A 17,725-nucleotide genomic window follows, 5' to 3' on the forward strand; every position below is an offset into this window, starting at 1 on the left:
ATCAAAAAATATATATTTATTATATTTTCTATATTTAATGTAATAAAAAATATCTTTTAAATATTTAAAATTAATTTTAAAATTTAATATAATTTTTTATTGTACATACATACACACAACTATGAAAGTTTAATTACATATTTATACACTTAGACACATTTAAAAAAAAATTAGCATTGATCAAGTGTTTTACTATATTCTTTTTTACCATTTTAACCTCTGCAATGCAGTAACAAGATAAAAGAGTTCAAAGGAGTCACCTCGAATCCTCATGATTTTAGGTAAGAATTAATATTAGCACTTTTTGTAAGAATCTTGATAATTTTCTATTCTTATCACTATGATTAATACAAGGAAGACTCTTATTTTTTTCAAAAAGAAAAAAGAAGGCAATAACCCCAAAGGATGCAACTAACCCTGTTTATGAGATACAATATATTTTCCCTATTTTATCATATCCTATCACTACATAAGGGAACACATGCCCTGCTCTGATCAACCAATCTCATATCCATATATACTTGCTGCAAAATAATTTAAGCATCAGAAAATCTCCATAAATATTATTACCCTTAGAACTACTTTAGAGTGGAGAGGACATGATCAAGAGATAAGAACATAGGAGTCACCCAAAATCCTGCACCCGAAAATTTCATATGCTAAATTGGTTGGTTCTAAATCAGGTGCTTTTCTCTGGAAATAGAGTTTGAACCACTTATAATATATGCATTTCTACATACTATCCATATATTATACTTCCTAAAGCAAATATTGAGTGTCAAAGTGCCTTTATACAGTAACGTTACTCTCACTCAACCACAGCATTTAGAGTCCCCACAATCAACAATTGCCACAAATTGATTTAATTATTGCATGGAAAAATAAGCTATGCACGGAAAGAATATTTTCTACAAACTCATTTAACACTATTAAGCTCCATGGCCTGCACAATATGTACTAAATTATAATACTGTTCCTCTATTAATGCACTTTAATATATATTTGTGTGTATATAAAAGTACCTAATAAGCTAATTTCAATCGTTTTTATGCTTTAAAAGGAATTAACATCTTACTGTCAATTAAAGAATATCCTCAGTGTACCCTAAATAATAATAATCCATGCCTAGCTAAAGATCAGTTAAATATTGGTTAATAACATTTCCACGCGGTTAAAGAACTAATAATAAATTATATATATGGTTAATGATCGAACGACCTAAACATGTTGACTATTTCATGAAAAATGTAGGCAAATGAAATTTAACGCATCGATCGGAAGCAAGTGACGCTTAGGTAAGAGTTTCCAAGCGTAATATAAGATGAAAAAGATATCTGAAAGCATAAATTAATTAATTCACTATTATATATAGCGGTGAAGATGTTTGTTAAAATGAAATAGAAAATCATAAAATTGTAGATGTGTAAAATCTTATGATCCTGCTATCAGAGAAAAAATACGATTAGTTATTTCGAGATATATATATATATATATATATATATATATATATATATATAATAACCAGACCGATAACTAAAGATATTTTCAATTTTCTTTCTATTTACTTAATTTTTGTTCTTATTTTTAAGTACTATGTAATATATAATATATGTATACTCATTTACTAAAAGCCCATAATTAGGATTTACTTATTTGTATTTCATCGCAGACACCTTCAGCAGCAGAAGCATTGTATTACAATTATTATTTAGCTCAAAAGGGAAAACACAAAAAGAAATAAACAAAAGTCCAAGAACAGGTGCAGTTTACTCATAACTATAGGATTTTCATAAGTTTTGGACAAAGTTAAACTCTTAAATTTAAGATATATATTCATACGATATAATGCGCATAAAACTAAGGTAGCATGTAGGTTCTTATATAATTGTCACAAAATGAAAATGTTTTTAGATGTTCAAGAATATATCAATAGATAAATAGGAAAATAATGAAGAGAAATGATAGATCTAATATATAATGTAATAAGAAGAAGAAAAAAGATGAATAACGTTAAACGATTATAAACCTACATATATAGATAGATAGAAAGAAAGAATAATTTTTTTTGAAGAATGTAAAAACTATAAATCCAAATAATACAATTATACATAAATAATTAAAATTAAAAGTTAGTTTTATATATTACTTACAAATGTTAGGTGTATTTTTAATTTTGATTATTCAAATAAAATATAATAAATTATATTCATTATTTTAAGTTTTTTATAATATATATTGCGTTCTCCAAATTTATTATTATATATAAACAGATGGAGGATGCTACTGCATATGATTATAAATATAGATGCACAAGTAGGCGAGCATGCACATGCGAAATGATTAAATGCCAACCTCGTTGTGCTGGATTTATTATCTAAACAGAAAACTACCGTACTAACAGATAAGGGCCAGTATAATTGACCACTTTCTCGTGATTAAACAATAGAATAAAAATGTAATTAGCAACCAATGTAAGAAACATATAAAGTAATCTCATCTCATTCAAAACAATGAACATGAGTCGGTGGATAATAAAAAACAGAAAGCCGAGGAACCAAAGCATGCATTTCCCTCTCATGTCACACATCCTAGAAATGACTGATATGAAAAGTCAAGCTTTATATTATAGTATAATATTATAATATAATATACTTTAACCCTATATATATATATTTTTGTCTGCTTTCATAAATTTCATCTCAGCAAGCAAATCTCCGAAACCATTCTTCATTTTTCCTTTTTTTCACTTTTAATAGGAAACCCCACATGAGGAAGGGTGAGGTTTTTAAATAATTTTTCCCACTTGAAAAGATGAAAGGGCTAGTCCCATCCCATTATCATCATCAATCTACTCACTGAGCTTTCGAGTCATGTCTATAGTGACTGTACTTGTTTTAACTGTTGCAACCTTCTGTTCCTCAGCTTTCTGTCCCATCCACCAATATTCCAAAAGGAATGTGGGACTCGTTGGGTTTGCTTCCAATCAACCAGCACTCTCTTTTTTTCACTCTACTAATTTATCTCCCTGACTATTCTGGTAAATAACAAGAAAAGAAAAAGGTAGTAAGTAGAAAAAGTGGAGATCTCTCAAACCTCTCCCACATCACAAATTTCAAACCTAAATAAGAAAGAGCATAACATCATGACCTTGAATAATATTTGCACCAAAAATAAATAAAATTTAAAGGATGATATTAAGGTGTTTTGTGAGGGAGGTGTTGCATGCCTTTTTTCTAGGTCTTGTCATAACCTTCTCTTATTTGGTTCTTCAAATGAGTTGGTATTGGTGTTGGTGTTGGTGTCTCCTGACCAGTCAAATAGATGGAATGGATCTAAGGCCTTGGATTCCCTTTGATCTTCTGCTGCACCAAACCCTTGAGTGAACAAAAGGTTTAGTGGGTCAGCTTCTATTTCTCCCAACTCAGCAAAAAAGTCCTCGGATTGGTTATTGCTTTGATCCATCATACAAGGCTTATAAGGGAGTCCATCACTGAATTCTCCCTCATCCATCTCAAATTGCTTCTCTATGTCTTCCATGTTCTCTTCCTTCACAGATGCACTGTTTCCTGAGTTCCCAGCAACAACTGGGGACACATTTCCCTCATTATTGTTGCTCTCTTGCTGTTGCTCTTCCTTTGGCTTTGTTGTTGTACCCTTTTGGGGATTAAAAGAGGATTCTGAATTCTTTGAATTTGTAGCATTGTTGTTCTTTGATGGCTGGGACCTTGTTGAACCAGCTAGAGCATTTCTTTGAGTTGGCCATGGATGGTTGTGCTCTGAAGTGTATGTAATAACCAACATGTTTGGGTCTGTTCTGCTCCTCTCAACTTGCTTCCTTGCAGAACAACCCTTTGAGCTGCTGCATCTATAATAACCCCTGATGCCCCCACAAGAAAATGAAATATAAAAGACACTTTTAACACTCGAATGGCAAAGAAAAAAAAATCCAACACTTACAACGTAACATTACAAAAACTAACTGTTTAATTGTGTGCTTAGTTAAACTTATTTCAGGAAAATAATTATTTTCTAAGTCAGTTTCATGAGAGAAAAAAACTTAGAAAGAGAAAAATAAATAAACAATTAATCTCTACCCATGCATGTGCTTTGAATAGTGAATATTTTCTAATAAAAAAAACGGCTAAAGAGAGCTTTCTGAGTAGGAAGACTTTAAGCCTAGTTGTTTTTAAAACCTCAAGGTGTGACCGGTATCCATATTCAATGGACAATAAACATTGAAGAAATTGAGTAACATAGGTAGAGGTGAGGAAGAGAGTTGTGACATACACATTTTGTATGGCTATGGGCACAGTTTTTATTCCTTAAATATCTTATCTTATCAAGAGTGAATAATGGTACCTAGCTAAGGCTAAAACTAACTAACCTGGGATAAGGTGAACCTTTAATGGGTTTCTGACCGTATTTTCTCCAAGCCCACAAATCTGACGGAACTACCTCTCCAGTTTGTCTGCTGTTTGCAGCTGCAGGTGCAGGAATACAAACTACCTTTTTGGCCTGGTTCTTCCTGCAGCAAAATTACACAACCACCACAGTAATATATATCAATTACTTACTTATATTCATTCTAACTTTGACCAAACTATGCATGATATAAGCATTAAAATAAGAATATTATGACAAAGAGAAATAGAATATTCGAAAATAAGTATGAGAGATCAGGCTTTCTAATCTGGTTTTGAATGAAGGAATGTGGTTCTTTATGATGATGATAAAAAGGAATAGGATTTTTCAGGTTGTTTTAAGATAAGTTGGCTGAAAGCTCAGTGTGTGACTGTAATTGTGTGAGTGACACGCCCAGCTAACTCTACTTTTCAGGTGGATTAAAGCCTACGAAAAGCCTCAATGAATAAACCATGTTTAGTACCCTTCACAATGAAACTACTATTACTCATTTCTGAGCTGCTACCTAGCTTAACTGGCTCAGTCAAAGGAACCGATTTGGAAAGCACAAGAAAAGGAACACAGGTACCTAACTCATGCCAAACCCTACTTTCTCTACAGTCTACACTTCACCATAGTTGCATAAAATTTCAACCCCAAATTAAAATCAAAAATAAATTAAATTAAACTAACGTATGGCATTCCGTGGAAATTAACACCCACAAGCATAAATTAAATATGATTCTCTAGCTCCATTTAATTCAGACATTAATAAAGTAATTAATTAATAATATCTTATCATTTTACCTTCGTTTAAGACCCGGATTCCGTGGAGATGAGATCTGCACTCCTGTGGTGTCCACAAGGCAATCCTTGGAGGTGTTTGCATTAACCATGTTGGGTGAAACCACAGCAGAAGGCTTAATTGCCCTTGGAGAAGGTGCCATGGCTGTGGAATCATAGGGTGAGACGGGTAACTTTGCACTGGGAGAGATCTGAATCATGTTTGAGAATATGTTTTTACAAGGCCTTCTCATGTCATGTTCTTCAAGAATCTTGTGTGCAGCAACAACAGAAGTAGCACTAGTATTAGTATTAGTACTACTAGTATTACCACCACTAACACCACCAAAACTAGCAGCTGCATCTTCTAAACCCCCAGAAGCAGTGAAGTATGCAGAAGCTGAAGGCATGTCAAGCTCCTGAAGAAAGGGATCTCTCATGGTTGAGAATGGATCACCAAAGTTGGTGCTTCCTTTGGGGTCTTCAAGAACAGAAGAGAAATTCATGGGATCAGAAGAGAAGTGTTGGTGCCAGTGATCATTATGATTATGATTATGATGATGATGGTGGTGGTGATGAGATGTAGTAGCTAATTCAGATGATGAAGTGCTGCTACTACCAATACCATATGCTCCACCACTGGCTCGGACTATGTCAGTTAAATCACCTTGGTAATTGTCCATGATTATGCTGCTGCACATGCTTTTTCTTCCTATTAGTGGAAGAAGAGGTTGTTCAAGTAGAAGAAGGAAAAAGGTGTGTCATGTTTTGGAGCATAGATGTTGTTTATTGGTTGATACAATTGATGAAGAACGTGGTATAAGAGACATGCAATTGTGAGAAGAGAGTTTGATTAAGAAGAGAAGAGAGGGTGTGAGAACAAAAGCTTTCTCCTGGGAAGATGGGTCTTTGGCTGTTAAGAAGCAAGAAAAAGCAAATTAAGGAACAGGTTTTTGGAGGTTGAAACTGATTGTTCCTCCCAATAACAAACAAAAGAGAATGGGTTTATAGAGAGAGAGAGACAGAGACGCTGACTTTTCACACAAAACAGCTCCATTCTATACGCAACATCAGGAGAGAGAAACATTTTTAAATCACAAAAATTGGTTCCACTAATTAAATAACACAAGTGTAGAGCTCCGAGATTTATCAAACACCATCTAAGGCTCAAATTTGTGCCACTGTTTTGTTAACAATTAATTATTATTCTCTCTTCAGAATAATAATACCATATCTTCTCATGTGATTTTGAATATACTTTTAATGTAATATGTAATAAAATATTTATTAATATTTTAACAAATATCTTAAAATACTCATTAACAAGACTAATAATAACCTTATCATTTCAATCAAAGGCATCATCTTGTAATCTAACAACAGTTTATTACGATAAAAATAGATAGTGATCTAAGATAAATTTTACCTGTAATATAAAAAAATCAAATTATAAAAGCATGCTCAAGAAAAAGTTTTTTTATCTAAATTATAAATATGTTTTGTTTAATTTTTTATAGAATAACAAAACTAACTCTTTTAGAAAGCATTTCATAAACAAAGCTAACTCTTTTATCAGCTATGAATACTATAAAGAAGATTTTATCTACCTCCAAGACTTAATCTCAGAGTTTTACTGATAGAATTCTCATTAAAAAAGAGATACATCATCCTGTATGGGAAGTAGAGGAAATAGAACTAGAGAGTAAATATGTAAAAAGAAAAACAAATTAAAAGTTAACTGTAATAGTATAATAAAAAAATGTATAAAGAAAGATGTGTGATAACTTTATTTAAAAAAAAGGATTGCAGATGCAGAATGGTCATTTCTACAAAACAATTGACAAGAAACAAAAGAGGCGGCAAGTAGCCGCATTTCGCGGAGAAACGTTTCGAGCCATTCAATCTGACTCTCCCGTTTCTTTCCATAAGCAAAGAATGTTTTAACGTGGCATCTATCTATATGTCTCCAGTTCCTTCACACACCGTTCGCACTACATCATCTTCAATACTCAAATTCCATAAAAGCACCATCACAACAATTTCCTTTTGCTCTATGCATCTATTAGAGAGAATACTAGTTCCACAATTCCTATGTGCACACAAACATACAATTATTCTGTACAAAAGTGTCTAAGTTTGTATCCAATGTGTAAAATGATTCAATATATAGCCCAAAATTGATGAGTGTATGTGTGGAAATATTCTAAATAAGGTTTCTATTCGGTTTGTAACTTAGCCCCTCTTATGAATCTCGTTACAAATTTCGAAAACACTGTCATCAATACTTGAGTAAGGCTATTGAAGTCATTGAAGACTGAAACAGTAATTAGAAGGTTTTATGAACCCATATGATCCTGTTTAATTTGGTACACCGAATTTAGTTATACAACACCATATATAGTCCATCATAAATGTCTGACAACACTTTGAATATTTTTCATTACCAAAATGAATAAATAAATTATCTCCATTTTTTATCTGTATTTTATGTATATACAAAGTATAATATATTTGAAAAAAGAGTCATGTTTTCGTTTATAAAAATAAGTGGCCCTATGTAGAAAGGATTAGATGTTTGATAATACGTGTCTTACGTTAGGTATAAAGTCTATGAACTTGAAGGGACGTATGAAAGATGTCAATTTTTTCACAAATAATGTGGTCATAATATTAGTTATGGTATACATTTATCATTATGCATGACAATTGTAGCACGTAAAATCTAATTATATATAGTCGTCCAATAATATTCCATTAAAAAGAGTCAAATATTTTAATTAAAGCTTCAGAGACATTCTCTAATTTGTTTTATGTATTATTACTCTGTTACTTTCATATTTTTATAATGGTAAATAATTTACTGCTCGTTATGCTTATTTGTTATTAAATTATTCTTTATGTTTATATTTTTTAATTATTTGCAATACAAATTATAAAGATAAAATAGAAGGCAATGTGGAAATATCTTAATATTTTTAAAAAATCATATTTTATTTTCTTATATATTAAAATTTTAATTTCATAGATAATTAAATATTTGAGTGCAATGTCCCAAAAGAGGTTTATTTGTTTTTAGGACTAAATCAAAATTCTCTAATCCTCACTTTCCCGCTTCAGAAATAAGAATGGTAAAAGGTGTCATTTTCAAAAAAATTGCATAGCAGAGAAGAAAGAAGATTCAAACAGAGATTCATGTTGAAGACATCATCATAATTGTTAATATATTGTCTAAGTGCTATGAAACTTAAATACATACGCAAAGTGAGGGATGCCAATGTTCAATTACTATCAAAGTCCGTTTCTGGCTTTTCAACAATTTTGTATTTGCAGTCACTATCGTTTTCTTTCTCTCGTCGTTGTCTATATATGGGACAAATTAAATAACATTATGTGTTCAATTTAGTACTTTTTTTTCACTATAATTTTTTAATTTAATTTTTAAATCATGTAATTAAATAGTATTAATTAATTTTTTTTATTTTATAAAATTATGTAAGCTTAATTACTTTTATAAAATTTTTATATAAATTCAATTATTACATTAATATATTTTTTATACAAAGTTATTAAAGACATCAGTTTATTAAATTTCATACTTAATATTATTAAATTCTAAGAATAAGAAATTGTAAATTTATCTACCATTCCAAAACTCGTTATCGTCATTTTAGTAAGAATAAAAATTAAATATAATATATTATATATGTTTAAATATTATTTTTAATTAAAAATAAAATTTTATTTTAATAATATACGTCAACTTTTATTGCATATCTAACATAAAACTTAAATCAAACGATATTTATAATATTACACATAAAATTTATACCCTTTTTAGTAATTATATAAGCTTAGATAATTAATATGTTATAATACAGTATTGACCATTGAAAATTTCACTATTTATACATATGATACAATTTTTCAAAATTAAATTAAATTAAAATAATAAACATTTAATTAACTTTAGTTGTAAAGGGGTGGTTTTATATAAAATTAACTATTAAATTAACAATTACTGAAAACACAGATAAATTAGTAGAAACCTTATCTCTAAAAATAGAGTGTTTTAATGGAATTATCCATGTTCACTTACTATATATTAACGCTAAGCGGTAATGATTCTAAAATGTAAACAAGAAATTAACTAGTGTTGTCTACATGAACAAAAATAAAGAAATGAAACTATGATTTTCATTGAAAAGAAATAGCCTTAGATATTATTTCTTTATTTATGAAATTTTTTTATTTTTGTTTTTAGTTTACTTTTATATTCAATGTATCAATTCACGATTATTAATTTAATTGGGATCTGCTCATAATGGTTAAGTTTTTAATTTTTTATTTTCTAATATAAGTTTGAAAATTAATAAAATATATTCAGTTAAAATAGAGTTGAATTGATTTTAACTCAATTTTAAAACAATTTTCCCTATAATTTAAAAATGTTGTAATTTAAAAAAAAAACAATTTCTGTCTCTCTTAAAAAAATAAGTAACTACCATCATTATTATCATTTTTATTAGTTAACATTTTTTTTTATCATTACATGTCAATACACTCATCACACCAATCATTAAAATTTTGACAAAATACAGTTAAGAATGGTCGAAGATATAAAAAAAAGTAAATGAAATAAAAAGATAAGTCACGAGAAATGATGATAAGGAATGGTTTTGACATTTAAAAAAAGAAAAATCCATTCGTAAGATATTAAAATTTTGCATTCACAACATCAAAATGCTAATTTTATATAATATCTCTATCAAATATGTATGTGTGTGGTGTGAATGTGTATCACTCTCAATTCCCAATATATTGGCAAAGATGTCACTTCCTTTTCCTCCCATCGCCTTAAGATGTCTATCAATAATGTAGGGAGCAAAAACCCATTTCTAAAACCAGGTGTTATTTACTAAACATATTTTACAATTTTTTAATTCTAATTTTAAATAAAATTTTGCTTAGCATTAATTTAATCCAACATATATAGCAAGCAAACAATCTACGGTGGATGGTCAAAACAATGTTGAGGGATTACCTCTAACCATGTTATCAACTAATTAACAATGTTGACATTAAGAGAAAATTTAGTACTTGTTTAAAATTAAACTGTCGCTGTTACATTTTTAGACAAGCAACATATTATGGGTTTGAAATGAGAAAATATTATATAACTCTTTTTTACTTTTAAGAATAAAAATATTAAAAAAAATAAAAGACGATTCTAAAACACATAGTGAAACAAACAAACAAATAAGTAATGGAATTCAAACTGAAAGGTCACGTAAAATGTTGGAATAAAAAATATTTTTGTAAATTTGAGAAAAAATTCAAAATAATAATAAGAAGAAGAAGAGAGATTCAAGGTAAGATTAAAATATTTAAGAATTAAAAAATAGAGAACGTGATGTAATATATTTATATATCAAAGATTCGAATTTAATATTAAAAAATAGAAAAACATGCAATATATATTGCTAAGGGAATATGCTTATGTTGTCATTATAATTGCTAAGGAAATTAACTCGGTATTAGGAGAAATTATCTGGGCTTATTACAACCACAAGAAAAATAATATAAAAAAAATATTCCTACAGCGAAATTACCTGCTATAACACACATTGATCAAACAAATAAATTTAAAATTTGCAGATTAAGAAAACGGAAAACTTTCATCATCATTCATGTAGTAATGCCAAAACCTTTGCAATTTAATTAAGAGGCTGAAATATAATAAAATATTATACTAACAACCCTGCAACAAACAGAATTATAAAGTAAAAATAAATAAATTTATTATCATAAATTAAATTGATTTTAAAAAATGGAGATTATTTATATTCTTAAGATAATTATTAGTAAGCAAAATTATTTTAAAAAGAAGATAAAATGTGTAATATAAAAAATTCAAAAGCGAAACATGTGTAAATATACACCTTAATAAATGATATAATTAATCATATAAATAATTAAGGTGCTAAATCTACGTCAACTATTTGAAAAGAGAGATTAATTGTAGTTTAAGTTAGGAAAATATGTATATTCTTATGATAAAAAAATTATTTTATATAATAGTGTTAGATTAAAATAATAAAAATATTTTAAATTTCTGTGTGTTAATGGATGATAATTTTTTTAGTATACATTGGTTTAAGTATATATCTCTGAGCCGAATAGTCTTATTGACTGGAAAAGTTATAGAACACAAAGGACACATTGCCACATATGACCAGAGTGTCGTTAGTATTTATTAAAATGTGATAGGTTAAAGACTTATACAAGTGTCATTAAATCACACAGATCAAATACATGAGATCATACAACAGATCCCAGTGAGTGATCATGGCCCTTGAATTATAATCCTTTTACACGTCATCAATAATAGATTAATTAATACTTTAGTATATTACATACAAGAAATGAGTAGTCGTTAAGCAAGGCTTGATCGATGCACATATCCATTTGTGACTAAAAGACAATGAATTTAGGGGGGGGAAAAATATTCAATACCACAAATCAGTAAATTCCTTTGATCTTCAATATATTGTGTGGGTGGGTGCTTGAGAACGTTCAGGCCCACTTACTACATTCAAAGTCAAAATGAGCTGACTTTACAAGCCACATGGTATATTGATTTGAATTTTCTCTTGGTTGAGAGGAGTTCCATATTTGCAAATAAACTATTTAAGAAGCTATTGGGAATCAAGCTCACTTTTCATCATCTTCTGAGGTCACAACTTGAAAGCATGGAAGATCCAATAAGATAAGTATATTAGAAATAGAATTAAGAGCCAAATAATTCTTAGGGTGCTTATTAAGGACGCCTTTTTGTGGATAATCAAACTTCTAAAAGTGATTATGATGAGATTGTGGGATGCAATTAACTAGGAACTAAATATATAGTATGTCGGAATGATAAAGGACAAAGATTAGAAAAATGAGAAAAGCCCAATCTAAGTTTTATAAATATAAAAATTTAGTATCTTCCTTAAAGAGTCATATTAACGTCGCCTCTGCCGTTTGTTTGGTTCCAAAAGTTAAGTCTTGGTTAGGTATAGTATTGTGAACACGTTCAAAGATGATGCTCAAAGAATCATTTTGTTGATAAAATGATACAAGCATGATAAGACACTTTTGAAGGCTCTGATTTTTTTTACTTTTTGACAAAGAGGTTTCGAAACGTTTTCTTTCCCTTGTCACCTTTTATTTTATTTTATTTTTCTAGTGTGTAAAAATAATATATCATGATGTGGGCATGTTGTGGGGACAAAGAGGTGGCCTTAATTTTGTTTATAATTTGAAGGATTCAAGTTTTCAATGGGCCAATGATCATCGAGAGAATCACCGACCTCTTATGTTTGATGAGACATTTTGAGAATCTACTACATATACATAGGTAAGACAACTATTACCCCCCTATCTTTCTCTCTCTTCTCAAGTTGTCACTCTGAATTTTTATTTTCATATCATATGCTCCAAAATGGCCACTATTACGCCAACTACATCTCCTACTGTTCATCACCCATACTCTTTAAACTAGTTGATTAGGCTTCAAATCAAGGTGAGTAATCGAGTCCACGTAATAATCATGAGTGGAGACAACATTTGTAATAGTTGTACTCCGAGCACTGCATATGAAGTTTTCATGGCATTATTCAAATAATCAAAGTCGATCTTATCCTTAAAATAATTCTCACACGAACACAAGTCATTTGACAATTCTATAATACGTCTTGTGTATGATGTAATAACACAAATAACAATAACAAGGTCTATGATTTAGAATTGCCAAAAATCTTCCCATCAACTATACATAATTACACCTGAATTTGATTGGAAAAGTTTTTTTTGTATATATGATAACTATGCTGGGATAACTTTATTTATCACTAAATAATGCATTTTGAACAATTCCACTCACGTGATTTTGTTTTATATATTTATTCTAATTACATTAAAATACATCATATATTAATCATGAATTGGTCTTTTCCAAATGCCATATTGCAAAGACCAAAGGAAATTGCCATGTTGCAGCCATGTGGCTTTAGGATTGTGATCCTTTCTACACACCATCCAGGTTAGGACTGGTGATCATTTCTGCACAACTTCCAGGTTCGAATCTGAGTTAGGGCAAGCTTTCACCCACCTATCTTCCAGCATATTTTGTTTGTATAGTTTTAGAAAAGTTATGAATGAAAATATTCTTATTGCTGAAGGGTAGACATAGGTAAAACAAACTTAAAGTATTTTAATTAATATATATTCAACATACATTTTCTCTTTTTCTTCAAATTCATCATTTTTTACAGTTTCTATTTTAAGTCTCTAAATTTATATGATGTAAAAATGGGATGTCTCTGATATTTTTAACCTGGGTTTTATAATTTGTGATTATGAGGACTATTTCAGTTAAAGTGTATAGTAGCTAGTTTGAAAAAATAGAAAGCAGAAAGATATATAAAAAATGCAGGATGAGAGAAAATTTAGTGGGTGGAAATTAATGCTCTGATCATTACTTATTCTTATTTGACAGATTGATGAATATTGTAACTCACTTACGTTGTATATATGTGAACACTGTTTGCTCGGTGAAGATACACTTTCATTATATGTGGAAACATAATACTTTAGCCCTTTAAATTTTTTGTCTTCAAATTTGTAACTTATTTTTTCAAGTAAACATTCAGCCCCACAAAAAGTCACTCAAGCTTATTTGATTCGTAAAGAGGAAGGGGGGGATCACTAAATAAACTTTCAAAATTACAAATGTAAAAGATAATTGATATTTAATTAGTCATAGTTCTTCAGTCATTTTTCCTCTATTTTTAGCACATGATTAGTTCATCTAAATAAAAAGATAATTATAGACTTAGTCTCTAACTAAATCATTTGTGACCTAAAATTAATTCTCAAAAATATTAAATCAAATGGATGGAAGAATTAAAGCGCCTCATGTATTCTCAAAAATATGTTTTTTGGTTGTTCTAGTCAATTTTAAATAATTAACTGGCACAATATTTTTGAAATATTATTCATATTAACATTACTCTCGAATTAATTATATCCAATTCTTACATGATATTAATGACGTTTCATTATTAAAATGATGGATTTAAATTTTATTAAAAAATATTAATTTAAAAATTTTAAAAAGCAAATAATAAAAATGTCTTTTTGCCTCTTATTATAACTAAACTAGTGTAAAATAATCAGAATCATTTCTATAATTAAATTTGTATATTTTCCTCTCAAATTTATCCTATTTAAGAAAATTAAGGGGACCAAGACAAAAGGAGAATGTGAGCATCTCTCTTCCTTTTTATCGTAAAAGATGTGAGTGAAAGTGAAATATAAAAGATCGTGTGTGTAAGGATAACACTTTTGTAATAAAATTTTCATTCTATAGCTACATATCTTCAAGCTAGCTAGCTAATTAAACTCTTAACCTACATATCCTACACATTCACTTAGATATCAAGCATTCATTTCAACTCGTTCAAAATATTTGTTGAAGCTCGCCAACTCCTACAAAGAACAAATTTAATAGGATGCAATAAAACTAGCTAGGGATCAATAATATAATACATGTATATTTTATATTGGTGCATCCCACAAAACCCGAGCAAGCATAAGTAGTGGTATCTTGTAAAATCAAAATTATGGATTGAGTTCAGACAAACACAAGCCTCACGTTCCTGCATGACAGGCCAATCACACACCCCACAAAAGAACAAAATTAAACTGGGATTCTTTCAGCAATACTCTAACAAGGGTTTTGTCTTCCCACTAAGAATCACCATCACCCTACCATGTGAAGCAGGCCTCTAATTTAATCATACATCAAAATTATATCATGTGTTCATGTACTAATAATAATTAATATGATGCATATATATTAATTAAACAATGACTCATAGGGCTCTTAAAATGCCAACCCTTCGCACTCGCTTATCACTGCCACTTCCCCATTAAACAAATGAAATGTTTAAGCCCCAAATGCACTAAAATAATGTTTTTGGCACTGCCTGTGACAACCGTGTTCATGGGCACGCGGAACACTTGCCAAAGGCCCATGACGCGTTGAGACGTCACTTCCTTACCCATCATCATAGCCCTTCAAATAGTCTCCATGGACGGCTATGATCATGCATGCCACCTGTTTCTAGTTTTCAACTAGTCATTAACACATTCTAATCAACCCCTTAAACACGGTCAAAGTAGGGTTCCACTTCAAAGTTTTAATCTCCCCACCCCCCCTTTTTCCTTTCTGGATTTTTGCAATTTGCTAGCTGAATCAAGATACAAGATTTGAATGCTCTAAAGTGAGACAACATGTTTTAAAAGATAATGATATAAGTATATATAACTATTATTTAAAAATTAACAATTATTAACACATTTTATCTTTTAAAATATATTTTTCTTACTTTAAGAGCGCAAAATCTCAGGATACGTAGGAGGTGTTTGCTTCATCCTATATTGCACTTTAGAATTAGTCAGCTACATTTATAATTAATAAGAAACCCAATTGCAAAAAGACAAACTGACTTTATATCTGATAGGGTGGGGTTCTTGCACCCGACCACCAACCACAGTGCCTACTTAATAGGCTTAGCTGTAGAATTTTATGCAGGCTATGGACCATCAACACACGTACATTAATTCTAACATTAGAAAACCCCCTAAAAAATTGTACATATATGTATATGTTATACATAGCTTAACTGTCCATATCTGCAATAATATTTGCGGTCACGATGTATATAATTATAATGATAATTATTGTAAGCACATTTGGCTTCTTGATCTATCATAACTTTTTTAATAATTTAGGCAATAGTTATAATTATCTTTACTTCACCAGCAATTTAACAGCGCTTGAACAGACTCAAGGGAAAAAGGCAAAGCATTAAGCAATTGACTATAGACCCGTTTCAACTGGGAAATGTGGGCACGTTAAGTTTATGAAGTTGATTAGGATCTTAGTTCATATTAATGCATGTATGAGATGCACATTGGGAGTTGCAAATTAAGATCCTTTCCATGTGAGTAATCCTTTTATTTTTTATAATCTTTAATTTTGCTCCAACTTGGTACACGATAACTGAAAAACAGGATTAAGCCTCTTGGGTCTTGGGCCACGTGGCCCTTTTCCATGTGCTATAAATGACTTTACTTCCAAAGGGCAAGGCTTGTTCAATCCATTGGCCTTTATTTGGGGAATCATTTAGAGATCCTATGCCACAGCCTTTAAGTGCATTTCAAGTTCAAGAAAAGCCACACAGAGTCCTTTCTTCATATCTTTTCTAGCCTTTTGTCTTTTTTATTGTCACACACAAGTAAAAGAGTTTAGACCTAATTATATTGTTGAATTGGGTTCCTTTTGATGTTGGTTTTGGTGATTGGACTTCTGTTGAGTTCTGCAGACAAGTTCAATACATGTGGAAGATGAGTTAACAAATGCTGTGTGCGTTTGATTAATCATTTGTAGACTTAATTTCAGGTGATCTTAATAACCTTCTTAATAATTAGTAAACTAGTACCGGATGATGAACAAAAGATACTCAACATTAATAAGCTAGTTGTGCTAACCATTGTTTTAAAGATATTAATTACATAAAAATATATAATATATCTTATTATATATTTTAAATTATTCAAAAGTAAATATTCATTTTTGTTTATTTTTATGTAATTAATATTTTTAGTCTGATTTCCTTAAAACGTATTCTTAACCTTTTTCAAACTAATCTATTATAGATGGGCTGGCTGCTAGAGTTTGTTGAATTTGAATCTGCCTAATAGAATGCCACAATCCCAACGCCCACACTGTTTAACATGTTAGTACAGTTGTCTGGTGCTAATAACAATTGAAATTTATTATTTGAATATATTTTATGTGATATTATATATAATTATTTCTATTATATATATATATATATAGATAGATAGATAGATAGATAGATATAGATATATATACACGCATTTTAGAAATATACCCAACAGTAGATTTTAGTAGTACAAATAATATTTGTCATAGTAAATAGAGCTGTTTGTCAAAGGGGGATCAACGATCATTTATAAAATTGTAATAATATTTCAAACTGTCATCAATTTGATAATTGTTAGAACTAATAATTGAACTGTACTTATAGCCGTTTTTTTTCTATATTTTAGTCTGCCTCCTCTGATCTACACCAAGTATTAAGGTGTTTTCTCGTAATAAAACAATAACAATAAAAATGAATATATCCACTTGCTTTATACATAGGTTATGTTCGTATTTCTTTATTGCTTCCATAATAAATTTAGAACAATATGAATTCCGTGTATTTATGCTTTGTGTTTGCATTTAATTGTACATGTGCTTGGGCGTTATGCATCTTGTAATGAAAATAATAGGAACAATCTGTATGTGTTGAGTGTGTAATATATATATATATATATATATATAGAGAGAGAGAGAGAGAGAGTCCAAACCAACTGTAGTATATTTGAAAGTTGAGGGATTGAAATGGTCTACCTTAACGAAAAA

General features: G+C 29.8%; 1 protein-coding gene across 1 annotated transcript; it reads right to left on the reverse strand.

Moving 5' to 3' along the window:
* Window positions 1–2,438: 2,438 nt before the first annotated feature.
* On the reverse strand, window positions 2,439–5,885 carry LOC113852911 (probable WRKY transcription factor 14). Its single transcript, XM_027483310.1, has 4 exons — window positions 5,209–5,885; window positions 4,385–4,525; window positions 3,227–3,877; window positions 2,439–3,034 (listed from the first exon to the last, which is right to left on the reverse strand). The coding sequence occupies exons 1-3, from the start codon at window positions 5,883–5,885 to the stop codon at window positions 3,244–3,246; spliced, it is 1,452 nt and encodes a 483-aa protein (XP_027339111.1). The 3' UTR covers window positions 2,439–3,034; window positions 3,227–3,243.
* Between the last annotated feature and the right edge of the window lie 11,840 nt (window positions 5,886–17,725).

The sequence above is a fragment of the Abrus precatorius genome, unplaced genomic scaffold, assembly GCF_003935025.1.
Source record: "Abrus precatorius isolate BTA unplaced genomic scaffold, Abrus_2018 Scaffold10, whole genome shotgun sequence".
Classification (NCBI taxonomy): Eukaryota; Viridiplantae; Streptophyta; class Magnoliopsida; order Fabales; family Fabaceae; genus Abrus; species Abrus precatorius.